This window comes from Archocentrus centrarchus, chromosome 14 (genome assembly GCF_007364275.1).
Source record: "Archocentrus centrarchus isolate MPI-CPG fArcCen1 chromosome 14, fArcCen1, whole genome shotgun sequence".
NCBI classification, from domain to species: domain Eukaryota; kingdom Metazoa; phylum Chordata; class Actinopteri; order Cichliformes; family Cichlidae; genus Archocentrus; species Archocentrus centrarchus.
The window spans coordinates 22,120,704-22,148,587 of record NC_044359.1 but is presented as its reverse complement, the minus strand read 5'-3'; the positions used below and the strand labels follow the sequence as shown (position 1 = coordinate 22,148,587).

The 27,884-nt window shown below is 40.2% G+C and overlaps 4 protein-coding genes across 9 annotated transcripts in view; 2 read left to right on the top strand and 2 right to left on the bottom strand.

Moving 5' to 3' along the window:
* Nucleotides 1-539: 539 nt before the first annotated feature.
* On the bottom strand, nucleotides 540-14,798 carry bicdl2 (BICD family like cargo adaptor 2). 2 transcript variants are annotated; one of them, XM_030746460.1, is made up of 10 exons: nucleotides 14,564-14,798; nucleotides 6,191-6,635; nucleotides 4,328-4,543; nucleotides 4,066-4,182; nucleotides 3,396-3,542; nucleotides 3,088-3,234; nucleotides 1,462-1,536; nucleotides 1,126-1,208; nucleotides 923-1,037; nucleotides 540-823 (listed from the first exon to the last, which is right to left on the bottom strand). In XM_030746460.1, exons 2-10 carry the CDS (start codon nucleotides 6,428-6,430, stop codon nucleotides 656-658), a joined length of 1,308 nt encoding a protein of 435 aa, XP_030602320.1. In that variant the 5' UTR covers nucleotides 6,431-6,635; nucleotides 14,564-14,798; the 3' UTR covers nucleotides 540-655. The 2 variants fall into 2 exon arrangements, with proteins under 2 accessions (XP_030602320.1, XP_030602319.1); XM_030746459.1 differs by lacking the exon at nucleotides 14,564-14,798 and adding an exon at nucleotides 7,313-7,357.
* Nucleotides 7,609-9,089, top strand: mia (MIA SH3 domain containing). Its single transcript, XM_030746463.1, has 4 exons — nucleotides 7,609-8,043; nucleotides 8,154-8,287; nucleotides 8,447-8,557; nucleotides 8,635-9,089. Exons 1-4 carry the CDS (start codon nucleotides 7,926-7,928, stop codon nucleotides 8,656-8,658), a joined length of 387 nt encoding a protein of 128 aa, XP_030602323.1. The 5' UTR covers nucleotides 7,609-7,925; the 3' UTR covers nucleotides 8,659-9,089.
* On the bottom strand, nucleotides 11,205-14,591 carry LOC115792078 (alpha-crystallin B chain-like). Of its 2 annotated transcripts, XM_030746462.1 has the most exons (4): nucleotides 14,564-14,591; nucleotides 12,953-13,114; nucleotides 12,568-12,690; nucleotides 11,205-12,479 (listed from the first exon to the last, which is right to left on the bottom strand). In XM_030746462.1, exons 2-4 carry the CDS (start codon nucleotides 13,037-13,039, stop codon nucleotides 12,288-12,290), a joined length of 402 nt encoding a protein of 133 aa, XP_030602322.1. In that variant the 5' UTR covers nucleotides 13,040-13,114; nucleotides 14,564-14,591; the 3' UTR covers nucleotides 11,205-12,287. The 2 variants fall into 2 exon arrangements, with proteins under 2 accessions (XP_030602322.1, XP_030602321.1); XM_030746461.1 differs by lacking the exon at nucleotides 14,564-14,591 and having other exon boundaries at nucleotides 12,953-13,233.
* The window catches only part of cfap54 (cilia and flagella associated 54), a 25,826-nt gene continuing 12,542 nt past the window's right edge, over nucleotides 14,601-27,884 (top strand). For 2 of the 4 annotated variants that reach the window (XM_030746455.1, XM_030746458.1), the window contains exons 1-30: nucleotides 14,692-14,837; nucleotides 15,738-15,843; nucleotides 16,160-16,309; nucleotides 16,553-16,718; nucleotides 16,904-16,962; nucleotides 17,391-17,534; nucleotides 17,873-17,986; nucleotides 18,237-18,338; nucleotides 18,721-18,913; nucleotides 19,015-19,107; nucleotides 19,213-19,325; nucleotides 19,456-19,570; nucleotides 20,329-20,414; nucleotides 20,570-20,707; nucleotides 20,823-20,970; nucleotides 21,136-21,188; nucleotides 21,341-21,469; nucleotides 21,702-21,942; nucleotides 22,634-22,767; nucleotides 22,894-23,091; nucleotides 23,198-23,290; nucleotides 23,384-23,572; nucleotides 23,660-23,778; nucleotides 23,874-24,021; nucleotides 24,147-24,302; nucleotides 24,395-24,517; nucleotides 25,400-25,522; nucleotides 25,659-25,773; nucleotides 27,436-27,537; nucleotides 27,614-27,740. In XM_030746455.1, the coding sequence (XP_030602315.1) occupies nucleotides 14,692-14,837; nucleotides 15,738-15,843; nucleotides 16,160-16,309; nucleotides 16,553-16,718; nucleotides 16,904-16,962; nucleotides 17,391-17,534; nucleotides 17,873-17,986; nucleotides 18,237-18,338; nucleotides 18,721-18,913; nucleotides 19,015-19,107; nucleotides 19,213-19,325; nucleotides 19,456-19,570; nucleotides 20,329-20,414; nucleotides 20,570-20,707; nucleotides 20,823-20,970; nucleotides 21,136-21,188; nucleotides 21,341-21,469; nucleotides 21,702-21,942; nucleotides 22,634-22,767; nucleotides 22,894-23,091; nucleotides 23,198-23,290; nucleotides 23,384-23,572; nucleotides 23,660-23,778; nucleotides 23,874-24,021; nucleotides 24,147-24,302; nucleotides 24,395-24,517; nucleotides 25,400-25,522; nucleotides 25,659-25,773; nucleotides 27,436-27,537; nucleotides 27,614-27,740 (3,923 nt within the window). Of the gene's footprint in view, nucleotides 14,838-15,737; nucleotides 15,844-16,159; nucleotides 16,310-16,552; nucleotides 16,719-16,903; nucleotides 16,963-17,390; nucleotides 17,535-17,872; nucleotides 17,987-18,236; nucleotides 18,339-18,720; nucleotides 18,914-19,014; nucleotides 19,108-19,212; nucleotides 19,326-19,455; nucleotides 19,571-20,328; nucleotides 20,415-20,569; nucleotides 20,708-20,822; nucleotides 20,971-21,135; nucleotides 21,189-21,340; nucleotides 21,470-21,701; nucleotides 21,943-22,633; nucleotides 22,768-22,893; nucleotides 23,092-23,197; nucleotides 23,291-23,383; nucleotides 23,573-23,659; nucleotides 23,779-23,873; nucleotides 24,022-24,146; nucleotides 24,303-24,394; nucleotides 24,518-25,399; nucleotides 25,523-25,658; nucleotides 25,774-27,435; nucleotides 27,538-27,613; nucleotides 27,741-27,884 lie in introns of all 4 variants that reach the window. The other 2 variants (XM_030746456.1, XM_030746454.1) reach the window with 2 other exon arrangements.

Genomic DNA, 27,884 nt, shown 5'->3' with positions numbered 1-27,884 from the left:
TCCCAGTGAAGAACTCAGACTGCCCCAGTTTTTTCTGCTCTTTATATGATGTGTGTGAGAGTGAATGTCTATAGTATGGTCATGTCAGGCACGTAGCGCTTGCTGGGAGCTCAGAAATCCCAACTTCTGTTTGTTAGGGGCAGCTGATCAGAGCTGGAAGGAAGCTAAAATGGTTTGTTTCAGACATTGGTGTGTTGTTAGACTACATTGAGGTCCAGTATGTATAAGATAAATAAGGATATTTATATATAACTATGATTAATGCTATGAATTAGTACAGAATAATTATTATTAATTATAACTATGAATTAGTACAGAATAAAAGTATAGACCTGAAAATGACAGATTCTGTTTAATCTCCTGTATGGAATTGCACACTGCCTCCAAAATTCTTATTTGTCTTTAATGTAACGAATGCTACTTCAAAAATGCAAAAAGTAGATTATAAAACATCCAACAGACACTCAGATGAGCCTCTTTTATTATAAAGTATGAAATTAATAAGAGATTGTATATACATTTATACAGGTATGAGGTCTGTAAACATGCCACTTGTTGCTGATCGCATTAGAGTGTCCGTTATCTGGCCATCAAAGTTACAGTCACAAAGATAAATGCTGATACTGTCCATTTAAGCCTCGGAGTCCTCTTGCTGTTATATGTCTTTGAAAAAAGAGAAGAACCGTTTCCCTCCTTCTCCCTTCATTTTCAAAGACTTGCTTCTTTGGAGTCCTGCGGCGTTGACTTTTTCTTGCTGGCTTTCTCTCTTCCTCTCCTCCTCCCTTTGCTGCACCTGCTGATTTATCACCAACCGCATGTCCTCCTGCAGCAAGCGCAAAGGTTCAGTTTTTTTTGCAAAAACTGTCATTTTTAAACATTTTTCCAAGAGACTATCCGTAATTCTGTATCCCGGCACACTGACCTGCCAGGCCTCCAGCTCTTGAGACAGCGCCACCTTGTGCTTGATGGTGTTGAGAAGCTGCTGAGTTAGTGATTCTTTCTCCTGCCGCACTGTGGCCAGTTCACTCTCTAGGGAACTAAATGGAAATTTATAAAACATGTTTATCCGCAGATTTAAATGAAACCTTTAATCAAACTGAACAGTAGTTTACTGTATAGTACTACCTGTAGCTTGGCTTTTCAGGACTGCTTCTGAAAGGCTTAATTTCCTCCCTCAAAGACTCAAACTCTTCTCGCTGACATTGTAGCTGGAGAGAGTGCAAAGTAAGTTGCTCACACTGATCATAGCTGTGTATTCGAGCATGACTGGCCTCTGATATAAATGTGATTTTACAAAATCATGCACAAATAGAAGCTGAGCAGAGGGAAACATGACAGATTCACCTGGAACTTGTTCTATTGCCTGTTTTTTGAGAAATCAGCAAAATCATCTTTTTCTATTCCTGTAGTGGTAAGGACTTTTCATTTCAGGCAACACATAAAGAACACAGTTCAACAGACCTCTTCTTTGAGTGCTTGTATTTCTTCATCTCTCGCTTGCAGGACTGTGGAGTGAGCTAGAAGAGCCTCTTTAGCCTGTAGCAGGAGAGATATGCAGCACAGTACAAAAAAGTCAGAGGGGTCTAACACTTAACTAGGCATCTGTGCTTTTAATGCAAATTTGCCTGTAAAGATGTTGCTAATTTTGGAGAGCGGAGGGGTGCACTATGGAGTGAGATTAATGGGTTAGAGAGGTAAGTTGAGCCTAAAGTCACATTTTTTAGTGTGAAAACTTTTTCCTTACCTAGATCACCATGGTCACTTATATTGAACACATAACCTGGTCCAGACAAATTGTGTCAGAGTTTCTGTTTAAAAATGGGCTGGAAGCGCAACATTTTCCCTGATTCTTGTAGTTACACTATCCTGTAAGTCTCTGCTAAAGGAATACATTTTATATGTAGCGCTTTACCACCACAGAATGAAGCCAAGCTGTAAAGTTACAGCAGCATAAACTGTGTGTTGCATTGGCACTTTTATGTTTGGTTCTAATTTGCTGGCAAGTCTTTTTTTTTTTATTTTTGCCTGCTGAAATTGCTGTTACTAAAACAGATTTTTAGGCTAAATTTGTGAAGGTCTATTCCAGCTCTCTTGGGGGTAGAGGGAAGGTACAACAGGGATAGGTCACCCGTCTAACACAGAGAGACAGACATCCATTCACACCTACAGCCAATCTAGAATCACTAGTTAACCTAAACCCAAGCACATCTGTGGGAGGAAGCCAGAGTACCCAGAGAGAACCCGCAAAGAGGAGAGAACACGCAAACTCCACGCAGAAAGACCCCAGCCTGGATTTGAAACCAGGACCTTCTTGCTGCTAACAACTGTGCCACCCAAAGTGATTCCCACATCTCCTTTATTGAGCTAAAACACTTTAATATAAACATTTAATGTTGAACTGCATGCAGTTTAACTTTTCAGAGCTCTAATGTGTGGCTGTCACATTAGAAATAAACAGCAGCAGCTCTAAGCAAATAAAGTCATATAAATATATTAACCTATTTTACCGCTCTGTGTGCTTGTGATGATCAAATCACCAGATTAACAATTTTCTGCAGCATTTCTCTCTGTCTTATTTGCATCACCAGTGATAGATTTTACTGTTTTATTTTTTTTATCACGTTCCTCTGATAAGGTCTCTGATTGGAGTAAGCAGTGTTTTATATGTACGTGCACAGATCCTGAAGCAGAAAGCCCGGGTTAACAGAGAAATTTGATAACCTCTGTCATGATAGCCATTATCTCTGGCTGGGGTTTTACATTTTGTCCCACCAGAAAGCCTGGCTATGTTGAACTAACTTTGTAGTATACCTCTCAGTTAGTATCAGTCAAAATATTGATTAGTATTAGTTTAACTTTTAGTACAAGCAAATTCCAAAAAAGTTGGGATAATGTGCAAAAAGCAAATAAAAACAGAATTCAGTGATTTGCAAGTCTAAACTGAGACACTTTAGTATTTCATGAAAAATATCAGCTCATTTTAAATTTGATGGCAGCCACACATCTCAGAGAAGGCTGGAAAAGACTTTTTCACTGGTTGAGTGAGACTGTGGAGTTACTCGGTGCTGTGTGTGTTTCTGTGGGTACCTGTGACTGCTGAATTTCACTCAGCAGAGATAAAGGTTCTGTGTGTGTGCTGTCCAGGATGCTCTCTTCTCCCAGGTTTAGAGCTTTTTGCTGTAGAGAGCGATTCAACGTGCGCAGCTCAAACACCACTCCCTGCTCCTGCTCCATCTGCACACCAAAACATGCACAGTGAGAGACGAGCGTCGGCGCACACACGCAGATCAAGAGCTTCAAATGTGTTCGACGTGTTAGTGACTGCTGCTAGTGACGAGCAGTGCGTCGGCCAACACCACATTTAATCTTAAATACACGTCAGGTTTAATGCTCACCTCTGCTTCTTTCTCTCTCAGTTTCATCTGCACCTCTGACAGTCTGTCTCTCAAGCCCTCTCTCTCCATGCGAAGTCTTTGGTTGTCTTCCTCTGAAGCTTTTAGTTGCGTCTCCATGTGCGACAGCCGCTCTTGCAAAACTCTGTTCTATATGGGAAGGATGAAAACGATAAACTAGGCAACATGAAAGGTAAAAGAAAATGGTGTGTTATCTTGATGTTTTAACATCGGAGGGTTTTGTTGTTAAAATATTTGGTTTGGTTTTTACAGACAGATGAAAATTCTCTAAAAAGGCATAGATATTAACTCAAACACCACCTCTAACCCTGATGGGTTTCCTGGTGACTATCTTGACTGTTGTTTATGCTTCTACTGAACATTTAAAGAATTTTTCACTATTTCGCATAATCAGAGTTTGATGGTTCATGACATGAATTATTGTAACCTAAAACCTGTCAGATCTTCAAGACTTTAAGAATTTTTTCCCCATATTTGATTTCAGACTCCTCGAAGATGTGGTATGTCGACAAGGCCTCAAAAATCAGGTGTTCTACTTTCATGTTGTGCTGCATCTTCATGCTTTTGGGTCACGTTCTTCGTAAAGTGAAAACTGTTGTGTATGGACTGCTCTCCTTTCCAAGGGGAAGCAATGATTTACTTGTCAGCATACCTCTGCTTGTATGTTTTCTAACTGTGTGAAGCTGATGTTTCTGCTAAAAGATGAGTCTTCCATTTCTTCTCTGAGGGTACGAAGCTCAGTCCTCAAGGAATGCTCCAGCGTCACAGCCTAAATGTGTGGGAGAATGGCAGTTGAGAAAGATGTGAATAACAAAGATAGGACTACCGAAACCTGTTGGTTTGCATTGTTTCTGTCTGTAACTATTATATGATGCAACATGTGTGCAGAGAGTCACTGATCCATTGAAACAAACCTCTGCCAGCTGCTCCACCAGTCTCTGGTTATGGTTGGCTAACTGAGTCATCTGCTCGCTCTCATCTTTTCGCCTGTCACGCCCTTGGCTGTGATGTTTCTCCAGCTCAGCCCGCAGAGCGGTTAAATCAGCAGTTAGCTCCGCCTCCCTTTGTCCAAATGCCAATTCATTCATTTCCAGCTTCCTCTGAAGAACATGCTTCTCCTGCTGTAAAGCCTGCATTAAACACCACATGAACTATCTTTAGTGGCCTCGTAAAGAATGTAAACAGGGTACTAAAAAAAGAAAAAGTAAGACAACCCGATGTTTCTGATGGCATGAATGATGTCTCCACTCTTGACGAGTGTTCATAGGACATGGAAGTGTGACAGTGAACCAGCAGCACAGTAAGACCCAGAAACTAAAGAAGCTAAATGTAATCAAAAATATTCAAAGCACTTATTTCATTATTTAAACCTCTGTCTTCACTCATTTCACATGTCTAATTGTTTTTCATAAAAAAGGACTATTCTGTTTATTTCTTTATGTTTTTAAAACTCTGTATTGTGGGCAGATTTCTATCCACAGGCAAGATAAAAGAATAGCAGAACATTTCCCAGATATTAAGTTTATATGCAATATCCAATAAAATAAGTTGGCTTTACTATGTGCAAAATCCTTCTCCCAAGTAAATTAGCAAAGAAGTACCTCTAACACAAACTTTATATATGGTGTGAGGTCTACTTAAATGAATTTTGCTAAAATTAAATGGACTTAATGCACACTAGGTTAAAGTGTAGGTCAAGCTAAGCATACTTATCAGGAATCAGAAGCACCTTGCCATGTCACAAACACTGCAGAGCTGCAGAAACACTGTTCTGAATAACACTGCAATCCTCACATGAATGCTGCCATGTGGTCATAGATCATTATCACAGACAATATAAGGTGTCAAGCCCACAATAGACTGTTGCCTCCTACTGGAGTAGGGACACTGCATTTACATTGTAGGTTTTTGCATTTTTTGTCTGTTTCAACATTTTTAATGATTAGGCTGCACACCAGAACTAGAACGACAGAATTTGCTTGGTAGTGCAAAATTTAGATGCTGTAATAAATTAGGTGTTACTTTTGCAGGAAAAAAGAGCAAGTATTTGATAGATAGATAGACAGACAGACAGACAGACAGACAGACAGACAGACAGACAGACAGACAGACAGACAGACAGACAGATAGATAGATAGATAGATAGATAGATAGATAGATAGATAGATAGATAGACAGACAGACAGACAGACAGACAGATAGATAGACAGATAGATAGATAGATAGATAGATAGATAGATAGATAGATAGATAGATAGATAGATGTTCTGTAACATTTTGTCACTGAAAAATCAAGTATCCTATGTCACTATATTTCTGAAAGCCTTTTCAGTGTGTACCCTGAGTTATATTGTAACGCAATAGTTAATAATGGTATGCTTGCATGTTTGTCTTATGGCAGCTTCATAACACAAATTGGCTAACAGCTAATTAGACATAATTGCTCACTTCAGTGTAGTGAAATGTTCAGCCAGCTATGACTTATAGGTTTCGGTCCCTGGTTGCACATGGTTGGAGCTGTTTCTCTTCCAGTGGGGGTAGTTTTCATGGTAGCACTGTCTCTGTGCCATCTTACAAATCTTCTGCCCACTGGTGGGATGACTGTGCATTGCAGCCCATATCCAAAATGTCTGACTTGATTTGCTAGTAATATTTTCTAACTTACTTAACATTTCTTTTTGTCCCAAAAATGTGTTTAACACATTACCTTTTTTCTGCCTATTAACTGATGTGTGCGGCTTTGGGGGCCTAAGAAAGAGCACTAGCTTTAATCTTACCTCCAGGTCCTTTTCCCTCTGCTCCAGAGAGGCTGCCAGCTCCTCATTCTTCTCCAGTAAAGCCCGTCCAAGCTCAGCGGCCAGAATCAGGTCAGTCTCTATCCCTCCTCCACTGTCAGTGCTTCCAAGAGAAGATGTGGATGAGGGAAGACCAAAGGAAAGAGAGACCGAGGACGAGGGAGAGAGAGGAAAGAAGGAGTCCTCCAGGCTGGGTGAGGGAAGACTGTTTTTGCTGAACATTGCTGACAGTTGTAGGAATCAGTGAGAAAGTATCATCCCAGGTCCTGGTGTTGTAATTCAGTCTCACACAAGTGGGCGTGGACAGAGAATCAGGACTTTTTTGATGGTCTGGCCTACAGGTGTTTGGGTTCCAGTTTTCCAGCTTTCACTGTGGTCCCAGTGCTTATATCATTCCCTTCTTCTCTTCTTGTCTTTACTGACACATCTTTGGGCAAGAAAAGATATTTATTAACAGAGAATACCTTGTGTGAATATCACACTAGCTGTTTTCTGGTAATATAATCTAGCATGGCCCTAAAGGAGGTCCTTTGTCTGACAGGTGCTTTTGTAATTCTCACCGAAACACCGACCTGCTCTATTATCAGTGTCTCCTCCCTAAATTCCAGAGGCATTGTGCGCTGCTATTTCCTACAAATACTGAAATGTATTGAATGTTTCCAATAGTCTTTTGAGTAATAAGTTTAGGCCAAATTATTATTAAATAATCATCATTTGCTTAGTCTTAAAAAACTTCATTTTGCTTAATAAATTACATTATATATACATATATACATGTATATCACATTTAATTTCCAGATTATTTCTATATAGATTCTGACTATATAAGCTAAATTTCAGGTATGGTATAGTAGTAACAGTATCTGGAGTCTCCCTGGCCTCACCTATCATGTCTGTCTTTCAGCCTGACATCACTATTTGCATCTCACCTGTTAATACCTGTCACTATCGTTAAACCATGCTGGCATCCTCTTTAAAATCCCTTAAAATACAAGTAATGACTCATCCCTACTTTATTTTAACCCATTTCCAGTATGAAAACTGACAAAATCCATGTTAATCCACATTCTGCTTGATTTTGATAGAAGAAAATTTAGGTCTTACCGGACAGTTCCCAGCCAACGCAGGCTAACAGGTATATTCTTCCTGTTTGGTGAGTGTGTGTGTGCTCGTGCGCGCGTGTGTTTGGGACTGTTTGCGCAAGAGAAGCTCAGCTGGTTTCCTTGGCAGTGGAAACATTCAGTATGTAAATAAAGCACGTGGCTCCACCTCCTCCTGAGTTACAAAGGTGAAGAGAGGGGGAAAAAAAAGAGGAATATATTGTGAGACAGAGGAAGGAAGATTGGAAAAGTGGAGTGAAATTAATAGATGCTGCTCACATATCAAGGAAGTTAAACAGGGAAGGGGAAACTCAGCTTAACTCTGAAGAATTCACTGCTGTTTGAGTGGAGGTGATATGACGTGAGACACAAGCAGGGGTCTGTCTACTCCCACCCCCCTTTTGCCCCCGTCCTGTTTACCTGCTTGAAGGATTTCAAAGGAGCTCTGTGTGTGCTCATTTATGAGGAAGGGTTAGGGAGAGAAGAAAAGGGAACTGCTTTTACTGCACCTCCATCTTAGAGTCAGCAAACAGACTTAAGAGGAGGATAAAAAAAAAAGGATCTTCCTCACTGAGAATAAACAGCTTTTCCATCAGTAGGTGCGTTCACATATAAACATGGCTTTCAAGCTGCGGTTTGCTCTTTCACTGTGCCTTGTGTTGGGAACTTCTGAAGCTGGAAAGCAGATGCCTAAACTCTCTGACAAGAAACTCTGCGCTGACTCTGAATGCAGCTGTAAGTAGCAACAGTTTATTTTTGCTGCTGACGTCTCTCTGCTTAAAAGTTAACCACTTACCAATCACATTCATATCACGTTATAATTCTTGGCATATGTCCCTGCGCAGATCCTATCTTGATAGCTCGTGCACTGCAGGACTACTACCCTGGAGACTGCAGGTTTATCTCCATCAGACAGGGGCAGCTTGTCTATGTTTATGCGATGCTAAAAGACAGAGGGAACCTTTTCTGGGCTGGCAGCGTGAGTAAAAGTGACACATTTATCTGGTAATAAATCGCTTGGGCATGGCTCTTAACCATAAAATTTTAAAAACGTCACGTAGGTGTGGTATTCCATGTGCAGCAAAACATTCAAAAGTTACGCCATCAAACAAATGTTATCTAAATCATCTCATCCCAGGTACAAGACTCCTATTATGGACAACAGGAAGCTCGCATTGGCCACTTCCCCAGCAGTGTAGTGGAGGAGACACATGCTCTCATGCCAGCTACTACTGAAGTCAAAACTACTGTAGGTGAACACACATATGCACACATGCATATGAAATATTTACTGCTTTCTCCTAATTCAACTTTTCTTTTTTCCAGAAATGGGACTTCTACTGCTACTGATATTACTCTTGCAAGAAGAAAAAGAACTTTTCTCATGTCATAAAATAACATACTAACTTGATGTGATGCATACTTGTGATAGCTTATTTGCATGCACCTGATAATCTGAGCTTCAGCAGAAGTATGCAATAGCTCTGCACAATAATGAATGCTTTTAAAATGTATTCATATTTTATGAGCTCTATATTTGACAATTTTATATCAGTCAGTTATTACATTAAAATGATAGATGAAGCAAATTACATTGATTATCTTGCTACAGTGTGATGTTCTGCTGGGAGCATACAGTAGATGATGTTACTTTGACACCAGCAGAGGTTTTGCATCCTTGCTTTGGGAGGTGGTTTTAATGTAAATGGATGATCGTTGTATATTCCCTGTAATGTTCATGTTTATCTGAGGTTTTGGAGATAATAATAAAAGTTTTTTCATCATGCATTTAAAAATGAAAAAAAAAAAAAAAACATGAATCGTGCCTGCCTTTTCTCTGCTACAGCAACTCCTCTTTATGTTCTTCATTGTGTGTCATGGAAATAAACTTGTCAACAGGCAATGCCAGCTTGTAAAAAGATTTTAAAAAAGCAGCAGTGAAGCAAGAAATTAAAATTTATTAGAGCTGACTTTTGCATTGTCAAATGCAGCGTGCTGCAAATCATAGAATGTCATACCTTTTGAGACAGGGCTAAACTTTCATTGTGATAATTATTATTTTAAGTCAAAATAAAAGTGCAGCCAGATTCATCAGCCTCTCTGTATATACTGTACACTAACCAAACATGTTATTAACAACATTAGTAAAGGTTGCAAATTATCTTCTTATTGTCTCTGACAGTGGACTCATCTCTGTGCTTGTCCTGTTAGATGTCAGTACAGCTTTGGATACTGTTGATCATAGTATTTTACTACAGAGATTAGAGCATGCCATAAGTATTAGAGGTACTGCGCTGCAGTGGTTTGAATCATATTTATCTAATAGACTCCAATGTGTTCATGTAAATGGGGAGTCTTGTTCATACAATAAGATTATATGGAGTTCCACAGGGTTCTATGCTAGGACCAATTTTATTTACACTATACATGCTTCCCTTAGGCAGTATGCAATGCTTTCCCTTAGAAAGCATTGCATACATTTTCATTGTTATGCAGATGATACCCAGCTTTATCTATCCACGAAGCCAGATGACAAACATCAATTAGTTAACCTGCAGGAATAACTTAAAGACATAAAGGCCTGGATGACCTCTAATTTCCTCCATCTAAATTCAGATAAAACTGAAGTTCTTGTACTCGGCCTTCCAAATCTTAGACCCATGTTGTCAAACCAGATACTGTCCCCTAATGAGTATTCATTCACCTCTTTTTACTCTGTTTATATTCCACTCTGCATTTAATCATTTGTTATTATTAATCTCTGGCTCTCTTTCACAGCATGTCTTTTGTCCTGTCTCTCTCTCCCCTTAGCCCCAATTGGTTGTGACAGATGACTGCCCCTCCCTGAGCCTGGTTCTGCCAGAGGTTACTTCCTGTTAAAGGGGAGTTTTCCCCTTTAACAGAAAATGGCACAGATTCAACAAGGTGCTGGAAACATTCCTCAGAGATTCCATGTTGGTCCATGTTGACATGGTAGCGTCACAAAGTTGCAGATTTGTCAGCTACACTTCCATGATGTGATTCTCCCGTTCCACCACATCTCAAAGGTGCTCTATGAGATTGAGATCTGGTGACTGTGGAGGCCATTTGAGTGCAGTGAACTCATTGTCATGTTCAAGAAAGCAGTTTGAGATGATTGAGGATAACTTTTGTGTTATCCTGCTGGAAGCAGTTATCAGAAGATGGGTACACTGTGCTTATAAAAGGGACGGATATGGTCAGCAACAATCAAGGAGGCTGTGGTGTTTAAACAATTCTCAGTTGGTACTTAGGGACCAAAAGTGTGCCAAGAAAATATCCTCCACACCATTAAACCACCATGAACCTCAACTAATACAAGGCAGGATGGATGCTTTTCTGCTGTTTACCATCCGAATGTTGCAGCAGAAATCAAGACTCATTAAAACAGGGAACATTTTTCCAGTGAGCCCATACAAACTGTAGCTGACAGAAGTGGCACCGGTGTGGTCTTCTGCTGCTGTAGCCCACCTGCTTTAAGGTAACAAGTGGTTATTTGATTTTCTGTTGCCTATCAGCTCGAAGCAGTCTAGCTGCTCTGCTCTGACCTCTGATATCAATTAGGCACTTTCACCCAAAGAACTGCTGCTCACCAAATGCTTTCTCTTTTTCGGACCATTCTCTGTGGGACCACACAACCTTAGAGATGGTTGTGTGGGAAAATCCCAGCAGATCAGCAGTTTCTGAAATACTCAGACCAGCCAGTCTGGCACCAACAACCATGCCAAAGTCATAATGCCCTTTCTTCTACTTTGAAATGTCATCAGATCATCTTGACCATGTCTACATGCCTAAATGCACTGAATTTCTTCCATGTGATTTACCAATTAGATATTGATGTTAATCAGTTGAACTGGTGTACTTAATAACGTGGCCAGAGTGTATGTTATGTGAAATCCATTCAAAGACAGCAATGCTATAGACAGAAGAAAATCATGTCAATGGCCCAAAAAACCCCACAACAGACCTGTGAATTTGATTTTCTGTATTTATTCTACTTGCTGTTTTTGTTGTTAATATGTCAGAAAGTTTTACAAATATAACAGAGTTGTAATTCTTGCATCTACAAGTTCAAATGCGCTCACGTTCACATACATTCACAATCATACTATCCTCAGCGGCTCAGAGGTCATGCTCCCCAGTGAAAAAGGGGGCCCTGTCTGTTTCTCTCCTTGGTCACAACTTTACCTCCTGCTCATTCACCCTCTTTCTTCCTTTCAACACACCTGGTCCCAAGGCCTTTGGTGGCTTTTTTTTTTTAAGTTAAAAAACAAACAAACAAACAAACAAACAAAAAAAAAACTGACTGTCTGTGCTTCCAGAAAACCTCCTCCTCACACATACAGAAACCAATGCTGTTCTCACAGAATAAACAGAATACCCACCCACTCTGTTCTGTGTGCTGAAACAGTTGCTGTTAGTGTGTTTTCACCTTCAGTGGACCATCTTGAACAGCCTTTATACTACTATACATTATTAACATTTCTATCCAAAACCAATAGGTGCTGCAAGCTTGTTTGGGTTCAGTTACCAACAAACAATTTTGCCACTGAAGTGCAGGCCCGGCAAAGATATTGTGTAGCATCCAAATGCCTGATAGAGGTTGTGCATTTGTCTTTGAAATTACTGTTACCTGTGTAACTATGTTTGGCTGAGACGTGTAATCTGTTTGCTTATGATAAGGAAATTAATTCTCAGGAGCTCAATATCCTGCAACTCACCATGATGTGTCTAAAAAGCTTGTTTTGTCAAATAGACTCTGTTACACAAGCTCAGCATTTAAGTACCACTGTTTTGCTGAGACAACACAACAATAGTGAATTAGGAGTTAGATACTGGTTTATTAGAAGGCACTTTTAGAAGACAGCTAGAAATGTACGACTTGCCTTTATGTGTACTGAACTGCCAACATAATATAAAGGGTTAGTAGGAAAGCAGCATCAGGGGGGTCAGATATTGCTCTACATTTTCTGTTTCTGAGTTCCATCTTCACAGGAAATAGGAATACTGCGCTCTGGCCCAGGAGATGACCGAGGTGCTGTGATTGTCAGCACACCATCGCACGACAGACTGGAGGTGACCTCGGCACATGTCACACCAGAAGGAAGCCTGTACTTCCTCAGAAACTCTCTTGACACAAAGCCGTGGTCATCCTGAAACAGAATCAGTCAGTGCATCAGTATACTGTGACTAAATCGATTCAGTGGTGCTATTTTTGCTGATCTCTAAAGCCTCGCTAACCTGTCTGTCTTCATGTTTGCCGTGTATCGTGATGAACTCGTCACTAACGTTGACGGACAGCTCATCAGGGGAGAAATGCTTCACATCCACATAAATGACATAGCGATCCTTTTCAATGCGCATCTATACAGACAGCAGAGCTGTTAGCAGCAGTACTGAGCAACGAGTCAGCCTGGCATTAAAAACTCATTAAAACCTTGTTTAGTGAAGGACTTGCACCTGAAAATCATGCAACCACTTGTGACACCAGTGGAGTTTTTGGCGCTGATGTATAATCATAAATGCAAATCTCACAATTGAAAGATTATAAAATACTGATTTCAGAAACTTGTGCATAATTCCCATGATGTAATAATCTTAATAACACAGATGAATTGTACTCTACCTCACTGTGTCCATTTTCGGGCCAATTGAACCAGCGCATAAACAAAGGCCGCATCCAGGGGAAGGACCAGGAGAATGGCCAGATCATTGGCCAGTCAGTGAGAGGTTCAGCCAAGGAGAGGTCAGAAAGTCGATGTGGGAAGGCCCGGCGATACCAGGGATACTGGATAGGGATATCCATGATGAGATTCCAAGAGAGTTATAAAAAAACGACGAGATAGGTCGACTCTTGGTCTGACTTGGTTCGAGATGGGTGTTGCTGTGCTCTCCTGCATTCAATTTATAGGCCTTTCCCTCCCATCCATCCAGGCTTTGTCTCTGTTCACCCCTCCCCTCCGCAACCTGCCATGCACACTTGCACATGGACTTTGCCAACAGCCTGATCTTTCTGGAACAATGATGTCAACTGTTTATCCCTCCATCGCCACCATTGTTTCATCTGTCTGACTGAGACTGGCTCTCTCCCTCTCTCCATTACCCTGTGTTTCTCCCTGTTCTCCCGGTCATGAGGTGACACTGGCTAGGAATACTGCTGACGGCCCCCGTGCTCATTCCCCAGGAAATACCCGTCTGGTGTGTGTGTGTGTGTTTTTGTGAGGATTTGTTTGAGGAATAGCTGCCAGAGCATTAGCCTGCTGTGCTCTGAGTGCCAGAAGCTTTAGGTTTGTGTGTGGAGTGGATGTGTGGTTGAATGGGAATTGATGAGTTTGTAAGGGCCAGCATTAGATGACACTGTGTGTATCATTTTGCAATGAGCTCAGATGTAAAATGTGAAGTCCTTTGCATTGGTTGTGCCAATAAATTTCTTTCAGTCTCTGCTTCGCCCTCCCAGTCATGTTGGTACCGAAGGAAGGCTGTACGCATTAAATTACAACCGCGAGCACAGAGGTGCTTCAGAAGCTTTTAAACCATCACACCATGAACTTCTATTTTAGTGCTTTGCACATCAAGCCCAGGCATTGTGCCAGACTAACCGAGCCAAAGAAACATCCAATGAAAACTGGAGTTTTTATCTATCGGCAAATTGTGAACTGCTTAACTGCCTAATATAAATAAATGTTGGGTTAATGGACAGTTCGTGATGAATTCAATTAAGAAAGCAATAAAGCCGTTGCAAGGCACTAAACCATGAGTGTGTGAGGTATGGCTGCAGCAGTGAAAGTCCTGACTGTAGAGAATGGAACGGTTTGTATTTTATTGATGGTTAACACTGTTGCCTCACAGCAAGTAGGTCCTGGGTTTGAATCCCCCATCTGGCCCGGGCTTTTCTGTGTGGAGTTTGCATGTTCTTGCTGGGTACCCCAGTTTCTTCCCACAGTCCAAAGTCACGTAGTTAGCGGGATTAGGGGGAAGTGGTTTGCAAATAGGTGTGAATGTGCAAAATCGCTGCAGAAATATGTGCTGAATAAGTGGGTTTTTTTTTGTTTTTTTAATTCCTACAGAAGGCAACTGATGGGTTTCTACCCTCAAGGCCTTCTTCCAGGAAGGCTCTCCAAAATGTGGTTAACGTTGCTGAGAGTGTTTTATCCCAAACTATGAGCTATAAAACTAGTTTTAATTAAACTCAACTTAAAATTTAAAAAAAAATGGAAAAAATAAAAACGCTTCCTACCAGGCAGCCCTATTCGCGTCTCTCGTTGCCATGGTGACGTGTCTTGGCGTAAAGCAGTTTTGCTGTTGCTGCTGGATCTAACAACATAAATGCATTAGTCGGTCAAAATAATCTTCGTGGCCGCAGAAATGGACTTACCGGCTTCTTATTACGGGGAACTTGATCAAAGAAACCCAGTACTTTCCGCTTTTAGGCGAGACATTAACTCGTTTATAACGCTGATGAAACAAGAGGCTTCATCCACCAACCAGCACAACAGCACCTACGCTAAAGGGTGAGAGGCGAACAGCCAAGTCAGCGTTAGCTCATAAAGGTCATATTGGCTTATTAAAGGAAACTTTTGCTTATTAAATTAACGTTCATTGCATGCAGTTTTTATTGGTGTTGTCATTCCACTGAAAAATATTTAGCTAGTATTAATAATAAATAATACAAGGTATAGCTCATAATTATTAGCAGTATGTTTATGTTTGGGCCATAGTATATGTAAATGTTAAGTAATAAACAGGCATTCGAGGATAAGTGAGTGAGATGCTTTTTTTTGTCTCAGTGCCATGCAATCAGGTTAGTTTTCTGAACAAAACTTTACTTAAGACATTGAAGTCCACCTCTATGCAAAAGAAGAAATAATAATAATAAAAATAATACTAATAAACACAAGGACAACAACACAAAATGTAATTATCAGTGACGCAAATCATTCCAGATTTGACCCAAATATATTATTTTAGTCATCATATTTAGTCGTTGGTTTACTAAACAGAATGAGGGGGAAAGTGCTTCTGATCCACATTGGTTATAGAAGTCAGTGTTACCCTCTAGAGTTAAATTCAAGATCATATCATACTACAACCCATAATTTTAGCAGACCACGAGCTATTGCTGCAACCCAGCACCATAAGGAAACAGAACAAGTCATCAGCGTATATCAGATGATAATTAAATGCTGTCTCCCATCATACATCTACTTACTATGCTTGTTTAACCTTTCATCTAGAAAAAAAACAACAACAAAAAAAAAAACACTATCCAACTTTGACAGACCCAATATAGCAACCTTGAACATGTTTTCTATTACATACATTTTGATTCAGTTACACGTCTCTTGGCGTCCTGTTGCTTCTGTCTCTGTTATTTATTTTAAAGCTACCCTGTTTTGAATTCATTTGTGAAGGATTAAAATCCTGGTGGAGATATGGAAAAAGTTCAAACATCGACTGCCTTTGAAGATATACCAGGAGCACATGTTGCAGATTGCTGATTTTCTCTTTGGAATAAAGGTATTTGACACAGTATCTGCTGATATTTGGTTTGCACTGCTGACTTTTTATTTCATTAAATATAAATCCAGTCACTGCTTTGCAGTTTTATCAGTCACCATAGTCGGGGTGATTAAAGGAACCCAGTCAGTCTTGATTGCTGTGCATTCTTTGCTTTACTACCTGCCTTTTTGCTATCCACAGGATTCATCAATATTGAACCCGGTATTAGCGATCTTGGTTTTACTCCTGCAAAATTATAAGAAGCAACTGCACAAGGTGTTTTCTGCACCACCCACATTCACAGTGTTAATGTTCTTCCCTCTGCTCCTTGTAGCTGTACCAGCTCGCTCTATGGCACGGCTACAGTCTCCACCTGTCACAGTACAGCTCAGTGATCATAACTGACATCACAGATGTGGACCACTTCATGGCCTGCTTCTTCCCTGAAGGTCTTGATACAGACCAAAACATATTTGCCATGAAGGTACACTTCACTGTGTGAGCTTGTGTGTGCTGTGTCTCTATGTATAATATGTCATATTATGACTCCAGGTTGTAGTTTGTTGTTTTATGTTACTAAGAAAGTTTCCTACATTGAAATTTTGTGATGTTTGTACAAAGACCTGCTATTAATCTGTGCACATGTGTGTGTCCATGTTTATGTGTTTGTCCTGTGTGTGTGTGTGTGTGTGTGTATGTGTGTGTGTGTGTGTGTGTGTGTGTGTAGGTCCGTGCCATGCAGGGCTGTGCCCTGTGTATTTTTGAGCTGGAGAGACAGCATAGGTTCCTCAGCCAGAAGGGGCTCTGTAAACTGCTGCGTGTGCTGAACTTCATGAGGACCATGATGCAGGCATTTCAGCAACATGAGCACCTCTACCAGCAAATATATAATGGTATATTAGAAGAACTTCTATAAGTTTGTATAATATTTCTTTCTAGGTGCAATCTTGGTAGAACTGCTTGAGCTGTCAAAGTGTGAAATAAACATGAAAATAAACGGTTCATAAACTGTTTATGTTGTGTTATATTTAGTATCGTGTGCTAAATCTGGCTTCCTAATGTATTTCTATTTATCCAGGTTCGTTACACATTTACAACATCTGCCGTTATCTGATGGCTGTGAAGTGCAGTGCACAGGTACTTTTAACTTCTGCCGCTTGCTTTTTCTTGTTAAAATTGTTACAGACTTTTCATCTTTCTGAAGAAGTAGCTTTAACCATTTCTGATACACCCTAAAGGAAAAGAAAAACATGACAGACGGTGAGAAAATCATGTGTGACAAAGGCCGTGAATTTGACTGCAACTCATAATGTTGGTGTTTGATGAAAGAGATCTGCAAGCCTCATGTCAACCCAGTTATTCAAACTGGTTAACATGGCTTTGACCTTATTGTGTGACAGTATTTCATTTTTTAATTGATTGATTCTCCTCTGAGTAGTGCAGAACACACAGCTCCTAAAATGGTGTGGTATTCTTGTACAATGAAGGTAGAGTGTAACTTAATTGTGTAATTGTCTTTGTCATCCTTTATGATACTTACATCCTCCATTTATCATCTTATTCAGGCACTGGAGTATCTCCTGTGGGCAAGCATCAGTTTAGAGTTATCCATCACTCTGATGACAGCTAAGTATCTGCCAATGATTGTCACACTCTACTGTGCTGTGTGCCAGTGTTACTATGACAGCCAGGCTGAAGTGAAGGCGGAGGTGAATTACGTCAGCGTCCAGACACCTACAAATACACAATCTTATCATTCACAGGCTGATCTAATCAGTAATAAATGCTAAGTGTAACTTGGTGTTGATCTTTATGCCTGCCTGCTGATAATCAGCACACACGAGGCACTAAATCATTCCTCATACATGACTTGTGTAAAATATGTGAAAATATTTCTGGTATGTTTAATGTCCGTGGGCATATTTGTTGACGTTTTGTTATGAACGTTAACCAACACTTTGACGTCACAGTAAAAGTTAATTGGAGTTGCTCTTCAAGTCTGATGTGCCATTTTGGGCTGTGTTTGTGTGTCTTGAAATGCTTTCAGGAATTTGCCAGGAGAGCCCTCGGAAAAATCAGTGAATTAGCAAAACTGGGGGAGCACGGTGAAGTTTCTGCCACCAGAGAGACTCAGAGAGCTTACAAAGATGCCTCTATCAAGGCAGGAACCTTGCCCCTGAGATATTTCCTTAACACACTATGATACTGTGATAAAAGATTATTGTTTCTCTGTGTGTAAGACTACAGTAGTTTCACTAATTAGATGCTAACCACTGAGTCACTTCTGAAGATGCAGACATTTCCTTGTGAATTTCATGGGGCTTTACAATACCAGTGTTTTGCCTTTACAGTATCGGTGTGCTCTTCTTTGGTTAGCATGTGAAAAGTGATTATGAGCTTTCTTTTTTCAGCTTGGTGCCATGATTTTCAAGCGAGCTGCGTTTGAGACCCGGAAGAGACCCAAAACCTTGTCCAGAAGCAAAGTCAAAAGCACCATGAAGGACATACCTAATGTAACAACTTCTGCTTTGCTGCCGTATCATCACATTCAGTGTTAATACTCTTTTTAAATCCAGTGTCGCTTAGGGGCTGCTGTTAACAGCAAAAAGCTGTTTAATCTATATTACCACCTAGTTATTTTTAAATATTTCATTACTGTATGTATTGCTTTGTATTTAATTGATAATTTAATTTAATTGAGTAGTTTTGTTGAACTTTTATATTCAAAATAATTGTTGTAATTTTTGTCTGTACATGTGCTGCATATTTTAGTCCTGCCAGAAATCTCCATTTTAGTTGTTTCTGAATTTGTTGTTGTAACCTGTTTGCGTCAAAGGAAAGCGCATTTTGCAAGTGCTGTAACTAAAATCATATCCCTGTGTGTATGTACCGTAGGTGCCATGGCCTCGTACCCCAACAGAGCGCACGCTAATAGGCCTGTTTGAGTGCAGCCCAGCACAGTTCCTGGGCATTTTAGAAGCACTCTGGGACAGCAATGCACGCCCACTGCAGATGAGGATGCCAGAAGATCCGGAGCTGCAAGAGGTTTACCTGGAACTCCTGTCTGCTGGAATTAGTTTATTATCTGGTTAGTGAAACAAATACACAATAGAAAAATATTGCAGTAAGTGGACACTTAGGTGAGGAATTCTGAGTGGGTAATGTACATGCATGGAAATGTCTGTCAAGGAGTCACAGGTGAGCCGAGGTGTGATGACCACCCGTGCCTGTCCCCTCTTGTATTGACATCGGCATCGACTCTAGTGGATTTAGCCATTTCAGGTGAGTCACTGTCATTTTTGTCCCATATTGCAATCAGCATGTGTGTTTGTTTTGTACAATGGTTTAAAAGTCAGTATTAGGTAATGATATGTGTTGTGTTACTAGGAGAAAACAAAATACCCATCGCATCTGCAGTGAAGTTCATCAAGCTGCTGTTTCAGTACAAGCAGCTAGATGCATTCACTGAACTTGCCACAGAGATGCTGCAGGTTTTGTCGGTAAGTAGAACAAAAGCAAAAATTACTGTAATTCCTATTAATCAGAAAAGTGGAATACGTCAGGTATCACTCGTCCATTCTTGCATTTCAGGTTTGATGGGAGTTTTAATTTGTGTCTCTTTAATGGCAGGGTGTAGATGGTCAGTCATTCAGGAGGGCAGAGCAGGAGCTTGCTTTGCTTCACAGTTTCAACATTTTGCTGTCTACCCAGAGGAGCCCTCCTAAAGAGGACATCATAAGCAAAGGTAACAATAATAAATCTCTGCCACATACAGACTTATTAAAGTTTTTAGCCTCCAAACTTTTATCTTGAAAAATGAATCTTGTTGGCAAAGGATTCTTTAAATATCTTTCTGACTTCCTGTCCTTGATTCCTCTCAGTAGCCTTGAATGGGAAATATCTGAAATGTCACGTCTTTGATTTTTTCGTGTTTCTAACTTCTCACACAGTTTATTAGTGTATTAATTTTTATTACCACATGTACTACATCCATGAACTTTCCTAGAAATTACCCAGCTGAGTAGTATATGTGAAAGCAAATTTTCCAAATCACTTGGGTGGGAATAAACAGACAATACCCTACCAGCACACTAGCACAAAGTCTGAGTAATGTTCAATCATAATGTGAGAACAGAGCTGGTAAAGGTCCAGAGAATTCACAGAAAGTGAGAAGGTGTTGTGTGTCCTGCCTCCCGTAACTTCTACCCAGGTATCACCACTTACCTAAAACAAAGTAGTGTTGTTTGGCACACATGAGACATGTGTCGAAAATGTCAGAATCTAACCCCCCCCCCTTATTGCACACACACACACAGACACGCACATTGTCCAGGATTCATGTGTGATAACTGCTCTAGCGATGTTTTCAAATTGTATTGTTTACTAAGCATTGATTAGTTGTTAATAAGGTGATCAATGCTGGGCCTTGGTTCTTCGAATAATTCAAAACTAATCTCAGCAATCACAATATAAAAGTGGTCACGTCCTTTTATGTTTCCACAGACAGACATAAGGCTTCATTTTCTATGAGTGATAACCTCACTGATCTGGTACACACCCTTCACAAGTCCGTCTGCGATTCTCCTCCTGTAAGTTTCTGTGTTGCATGCCATTTGCATGTGTTTGTATTGAGGATAAACGATTAGAGTTCAGGCTAAAGTTGGAGGGAGAATTTAGAGGAGATTTAGATTTATTGTTGATGTGAACATTCAAAGTGTGTGTGTGTGTGTGTGTGTGTGTGTAGGAGGTGCAGCCAGATAAAGACATGGTTTTGGATATTGTGCTGTTTCTGTGGGGTAAGATGAAGCCAGTAATACAAAGAGATCCTCTGCAAAACCCACAGTTGACACATTACCAACAGAAGGCAGATAATCATGACAAGGTGTGTAAAAAAAAATAAAAAAAATTTACTGCAGCTGCAGAGTGAGCGGAGTGTTTTTTTTTTTTTCATTGTTCTATTCATTTGTCTTTTTTACGATTTGCAAACACCTTTGCAGTGGCTGTGGTGTCTCTATGTGCTGTGTGAGGTTGCCTTCGCTTGTGACCTGGCAGATGTTGACTGTATCATGATGGCAGAGATGAGCCACACCCTGAGCATACTGTTGGAGAATGCAGCTGAATGTTTTCTTCAAACTCCAACGTCAGGTGAGAAGTTTTTTTCTATCATTCGGCCCGTTACAGTCTGCTGGACGACTGAAGTTACTATTGTTTGTACTGAATCTTTTTGATCTTGCACTCCCACACACACGTACACCAGACGCAAGCCAACGCTTTGATACTATTTTTATTCTTATCTCTTACTTCTTGCAGCTTGTGAAAGAGACCATGATGATGTGAAGCTAAAGGCTTTCTCTCTTCTAGAGGTATGTAAATGGACTGGTTGTGCATACCATCAAATGACTGCACGATACGAAACTGAACAAATGACAGCAACCACATTGTGTTATTGTGCAGTGTTTTGTCTCATGTTTAGAAAAATATGAAATTAATTTTATGCGTACCTTTGTGTTTGCAGAGTTCAAGTACAGAGCTGCTTCAGAAAGTGTGTAAGGTGGTGAAGAGGGGGCTCGAATCTTTGGCAAGGGGTGCAGCTACACTGCTTCCCCAAGACTGCTCAGCTTTCACTGACTTTGCCTTCATGCAGGTAGGCAGTCATCCTGTCACACATACAAGTGGAGCATGTTTTTAAAATTATTTAATTTCATTTTTTATTTTTTATATATTTTTAAACACTTTTTACTATTTTTATTTATTATTTTAAAAAATTTTAATAAAAAAAATAATGCATGTTTGCATTCCCTGAGTTTATTTATTGAATGTCATGTGGGCATGGAGTTTATCTTTAAAAAAAACTGGATATCTTCTTGTTTTGATAGAAATTTATTCCCTTCCAGCCATCGGCTTTTTCCACAACTTCTAAAGCATCATCAAAAGACACAAATGCAGATGACAAAATAAATATGAAGAAAGGAGAAGTGGAAACTCACACAGGAACTGATTTTAAAGGCTGTCGACAAACTGAAGCCACACGTATGTATCTTCTGACCAAAGACCTCCATCTAGAGCTGGACATCATCCTCCATAGGGCTTCCCTCAAGTTGCTGCAGCTGAATGCAGGTCAGTGCTACTCTGGCAGTTTTACTCACAGGTGATTTTGGTCAAGTGTTTACCCTGTTGCCCTCATTTACTAGCTCGGCTGATTTGAAGGAAAAGTTGAGGTATTGTCGTAGCCTTGGCGTTGACGTCTGTTCCGCAAAAACTTTAACGTTGGCCATAACTCGAGAACGATGTGATCTAGGGTGTTCACATTCACACCATAGATTCACTTACTAAAAATCTTGGGTGAGGTCAAATCTTGGTGACCTTGACCTCAAGCAGATGGTCAGAGGTCAAGTTTTCTGAAAATTTTGTGAACACGGTAACTTGAGAACAATCTCACCTAGGATGTTCAAATTCACATCATAGATGCATCTAATAAATATGACTTTGACTCTTGGCAACCTTGATTTGAAGGTAAAGGTCAGAGGTCAAGTTCCACAAAAACATAACCTTGGCCCCGTTAAAAATCCAAAACAGCTGAGTGTTGCCACCCGCTCAGTGGTGCTCTTGTTTTAAGCTCTACAGTGACTGAAATGGGGAAATGGCCTTAATTCACAGCTGCACATTTTTAAACAGAGGTTAAAATCTTTTAACAGTAAATCATAGATAGAGGTAATGATCCAAAATAAAACAACAAAAGATAATATGTCTGTCAGTCAGTTGTAAGTCTGAATCTAACATAAATTGTCCATAAACTGTCTTTGTAAAGTTGTAGAGTCTGAACTGTTGGAACGGATCAAGAAAAACAAGGTGTCCAAAGCTCTGTTTCTGGTCCAGAAGGCTTTGCTGGTGTACAACAACACGGACCAAACTGACATCAGCAAAGCCAAAAGTCTGCTGGAGGTTCAACAAGCAAAATTACTCTTATAACATTTCTGGTTGATTATAGCCACATTTTGACTTATTGGTGTTTAATCTTAGCTTTAAGGAAGTGTGATTATTATACAACTGTCTGCGTGCTCTTGATAGGATGCTACCACCCTCATAGAAAAAGCAGGTATGGAGGAAAGAAAGGTGTATATGTCCTCCACTCCTAAGACTCCATCTGAAGATAAATGCAAAGGAATCAAGGAGGAAGGACAAAACCCTCCACCTCCCCCTATCCTACTGTCACGCAATGACCACTCCATGAGCTTTGCCCCAGCACCTTATAACTTGGAAGGACAAGTGAGATTTACATTTAATTATGCCATTATCTTACTAATCTTTATAACCTAACAGTGACCAAATAATCCACACATGTTCAAATCTTTATACTTTTGTTTTATTTGAGGTATGCTGGTACCAGCTTTGCGGTCGAGTAGCTGAGGGCATTAACAGGAAAGTCCGCCTTGGAGACTGCAGCCTACCAGGAACTGGGAATATGGTACAGTTTCTTTCTTCACAGAAGAATATCAGGTGTTGCGAGACCCATTTGAGTCATCATCACTTGCCTGTGTGCGTGTGACTGTGTTTCAAGGTACCAGCTGTATCCAGTGAGTGCGTGCTGAGGGTGGAGGGTCTGGAGCCCAACCAGAAGTATGTGTTTGCTGTTGCAGCCTACAACAGTCAGGGAAAGCTACTAGGCAATACTATAGGGGGGACAACATTACCAGTGCTGGCATCCATGCCTGTACCGCTGCTCTCCGCATGGGCTCACTTGGCTAAGGTACAGTTTCAAGCTAGTCTACACTTATACCAAGTTGACAGAGAAACATTTGGATTATGTTTTTAGCTTTGTTGACTTTTTCCACAGGTGGCGTTTCAAACAGAGCAGTATGCCATCGCAAAGAGAGCCTGTGGGGAACTTTGGAGCCACTGTACCTACCCTAACTGTGAGTCCAGCAGTAAAGAGGATAGACTGGCCATCACAGGGTGAGGAGGGACACAGTTTAAGCCAAGGAAATCTGTCATTTTTTTTTTATTGCATTTACTTACCTCCTACTCTGTCCTCATTCATCACACTAAAGGCTGCACAAGGATATCCTGCAGTACTCCTCTCCTCACCTGTGTCAGCTGCTCCTCACGTCCATCTTCATAGAGACAGAGATCAACATTCAGGAGGGATCACTCTATTGTGACTCATTCAGTGCCAATGGACCATTTATCTGGGAACAGGTAAATAACTGATAGAAGAGTGTGTATTTACACTAATTTTTACACTGTTTTTTGACATTTTCTAAATGGAATGCCTATCTAGTGATCATACTTAGAGAGCCATATGTTCTCATGTTTGCATGCAGGAAGCCAGACTGGCAGAATGCGAGCGAATGCTGGTGGCCATGGACTTGGCGATGTGTTTGAATGATGCTGCTGCTGCTTTGCAAGCTGCTGTTAGCTGCTATGGCCTCTTGGCACCTATGATGTTCCATCAGATTACTTGTGACTCTGTGGTACAAGTATGTAACAACCACAACCATAAAAGTATTAACTGTATAACATAATAAGAACTGTAAACAATTTATACCTGTGTTTGTGTTCTGATGTTCAGGTACTAAAAAAATGCTTGATGGTTTTGGAGGAGAATTCTGGCCTTCTCAAACAAAAATGGACTGAAAACACCCCAGAGTCATTCATGCACATGATAGCCTGCATAACCTACTACCTGGCAAAGGTGTGTGTGTGTGTATGTGCATGTTTATCTGTGTACAAATAGAAAACTTCTTCCCAAGTTTTCCATGTATTCTGTCATAAAATGAGTTATGATTACCTGTTATGAGAGTGTAGAATCAAGTCAGTTAAACGTCTGGGATATTGATCTGGTCAGTTAATCAGCAGAGGGGATTGCTAATCAGTTTCAGCTGCTGTGGTGTTAATGAAATTAACAACAGGTACACTAGAGGGGCAACAATGAGACAACCCCCCCACCCCTCAAAAAAAATAGAAAGTTTTCACTAGTTTTGCATTTGGCCAGGGTCAGGGTCACTACTGGTTGCACGGTTAGTCCAACTCCTTCAGGATGGCACATCAATACATGCCATTGCCAGAAGGTTTGCTGTGACTCCCAGCACAGTCTCAAGAACATGGGGGGAGTTTCCAGGAGACAGACAGTTACTCTTGTATGTGTTCTTACCAGAACAATGCCAATTACAGAAAGTTACAGTATTCACAGTGGTTTATATTTATTTTTGATTTTTTGATTTTAGCATTTCATATTTCTTATTCCTGGTTCTTATTCAGCCATTTGCAAGTCACTAAGGCTCATATGCACCCGATTATGACCGCCTGAGACCTGGTAATTATGTGCTCTAGAACTTGCACATCCTGGGGATTTGTGCCACCTAAAGATTCTACTGCCAGGAGGCTGAGGGGTAGCACTAGCCGCTGACAGTATTTGTGACCATTGTTGCTGTGTTGATGTGTGTGTCTATTTATTAATTTATTATTTCATGGTGACTGTTATTTAAATTTAGGGTGACTTACATGCAAATCAAAATGAGAACCAAACCAAAACTTTATATGAAATAACTTATGATTCTTCAATTCCTCCTGACAGGCATTACGTGTGCTCAGGAAACATGAGATGGCCGCTGCAGTGATGGACTGTGGTTGCAGGCTGCTTCAGGAAGTCTATCAGGCCCAGCTGCAGATTAGAAAACTTACTAACCAATCTGAGGGTGTAAGAATCAGTGGAAAAGTGCATATTTATTTCACAATTTATTTAGTTTTTTTTGGGACGGGGTTATGATATTTATTATAAATATATTCAAGTGAAGTAAACCTTCTTTTTTTTGTGTATTTCTGTCTGTGTGTAGCGTAAGATGGCAGCCACAGCCAAGACTCAGATGAAGACGAGTCTTCAGTTGAAGGCACTGGAAATGAAGAACAAGAAAAGAACTGCATCTGAAGCCCTTCACACCCCAGACCCTGGTAACACACACACATACACACGCTAGTCTTGTTACATTTTAAATTCACATAAACTGTATAGCCCAGTTTTTAAGTGTATAATGCTGTACTGTGCAAAACCTTTGAGCCCCTCCTCATTTTGTAATATCATATTTTGTTAATTAAATTAGAAATACAGTATGGGTACAGTAAGTTATTGGAACATGTGCACACATACATGAAAAAACAGTATCTAAACAAACAAAACAAACAACAGACAAACAAAAACAGAGTTTTTACAATTCTAACGAGCTAGAAAGTCAATATTTAATATGACCCCCTTTATTCTTCAACACAGTCTGAGGCAGCTTTCTTGTCATTTCTTTAAGTGGTCTTCATTTATAGTTCTCTTCTTGAAGGACATTCAAAGCTCTTCTTTGGATGTTGGCTGCCTTTAGTTCTGTTCTCCGTCAGGATGATCCCACACCGCTTCATTAAGGTTTGAGGTTTGAGCTCTGAGGAGGTCAATCCATAACTGATGACTGTGTTCCATTGCATGTTTTTCTGTCCAGGTATGCTTTTACTACATTGGCAGGGTGTTTGGGATCATTATCATGCTGAAAAATTAAGCTGCTTGCAGTCAGACGTTTTCCATATGGTATTACAGGGTGGATTAAAACTTTTGTTTGCTCATAATAATTTTGACAACACCGGGTCCTGTGTCAGGTCTTTGCTGGATTTGTTTCTTGTTTCTTAAGGACATGACTTTCAGATAATGTTCATCTGCTGTCAATGTCAGTGTGTGACAGGCTGCTGTAACAAAGTGCATAAAGATACAATTTAAACTTATTTGCCAAGTTGTCTGTTATGTGTAGACATAATACTGGTTTACGTCTTGACTTAGGTGCCTTGTTTATGCTTGAATAATTCATAGGTCAGTGTTTTATCACTACACAATAGTGTCCTGACCTATAGATGTGGTATGCCAGCTGCACCCCATCAGAGAAGAAACAGATGCAGCAGGTTATCGAGATGGCTCAGCACATCATCGGCTCTCACTCCCATGCCGACATGAGATCTACTTGAGCGGTCTCTCCTCCAAAGGGCCACAACGATCCAGACCGACCCCTCCCACCCAGGACACACTCTATTCACCAGTCTCCCCTCTGGCGGGCTCAGAGTCATGCAGGCCTGCACCAACAGATTAAACAGATTAAAACAGTTTCTTCCCTATGGCTGTGAAGAGACTGCTGCAGGAAACCTGACATTCCCTCCCTATTCCCCCCTACTGTTACCTTCCAGACCAGGAATATGGACTGCTGAAATAACTGCTTGCACTTAAGTGAATATGTATTGTATTTGGCACTTACTGTTAATTTATTTATTTATTATGTATTGCATTTTTGATATATATTGTATCTTATCTTATCTTGCTTAAAAAAAAAAAAAAAACATTTTCTGAAAATAGTCAGGCACAAGGACTGGATGACAATGAGTCAAAAAGCAGTCAGTGTCCAAAGAAAAATGTTAAAAGACCTTCAGAAACCCTGCAGAACTGCTGCTCAAGACCTGTTTTAAAAAATTGTAAGCAAAATATAAAAACATCAGGGGTGGCTCAAGATTATTTCACAGTACTGTATAAATTAAAAAAAGTTGTTTGAAATTGGAACAACTTTTATGTCTCTTTTTTTTTTTTTTTTAAAGATATTTCTGCAGAGACTTCTCAGCCACTAATAGGCTCAGAGGATCCTAACTTATTGTATGACCTGATCTCCAGCAGCACACTAAAGGATGCCTACATGGAGGGTAAGTTGCGTAGTCTTTCATACTTCATTTACTAAATGATTAGTATTAGATTTGTTTGTGTTTGTGTCCTTGATAGTGATGAAACTCAGACGCAAGGTGTATTTTACTGAGTTTGCTGCACTGCTACTTCAAAGAACCATGGAAGAAGGCCACCTAGACCTTGTGTTGGAATGGGGGAAAAGCCTGTTTCAGATTCTTTCCAGGTATGTTTTTACTATAAAACTTTTTTTCAAAAGCTAAATTAAAAATGTCAGCTTTGATTTATGTATCATTGTGTTGTAATAAAAGATTGTCTGTAGGTCTGTAGTCTGTAGTAAGTACAGTACATGAATAGTTTTCTCGTTGGC

Bases quoted from the DNA above. Each gene is read 5' to 3' on its own strand.
- bicdl2 (XM_030746460.1), bottom strand. From the start codon at position 6,430: ATGTTCAGCAAAAACAGTCTTCCCTCACCCAGCCTGGAGGACTCCTTC. The intron at 4,544-6,190 runs GTAAGATTAAAG...TGTTTAATGCAG, and splicing joins AGAGGGAAAAGGACCTGGAG to GCTTTACAGCAGGAGAAGCA. The intron at 1,209-1,461 runs GTCTGTTGAACT...CACTCTCTCCAG, and splicing joins TACAAGCACTCAAAGAAGAG to CTACAATGTCAGCGAGAAGA.
- mia (XM_030746463.1), top strand. From the start codon at position 7,926: ATGGCTTTCAAGCTGCGGTTTGCTCTTTCACTGTGCCTTGTGTTGGGA. The intron at 8,044-8,153 runs GTAAGTAGCAAC...GTCCCTGCGCAG, and splicing joins CGCTGACTCTGAATGCAGCT to ATCCTATCTTGATAGCTCGT. The intron at 8,558-8,634 runs GTAGGTGAACAC...TCTTTTTTCCAG, and splicing joins CTACTGAAGTCAAAACTACT to AAATGGGACTTCTACTGCTA.
- LOC115792078 (XM_030746461.1), bottom strand. From the start codon at position 13,132: ATGGATATCCCTATCCAGTATCCCTGGTATCGCCGGGCCTTCCCACAT. The intron at 12,691-12,952 runs GTAGAGTACAAT...CTGTCTGTATAG, and splicing joins CCGAAAATGGACACAGTGAG to ATGCGCATTGAAAAGGATCG. The intron at 12,480-12,567 runs GTTAGCGAGGCT...ATTCTGTTTCAG, and splicing joins GCAAACATGAAGACAGACAG to GATGACCACGGCTTTGTGTC.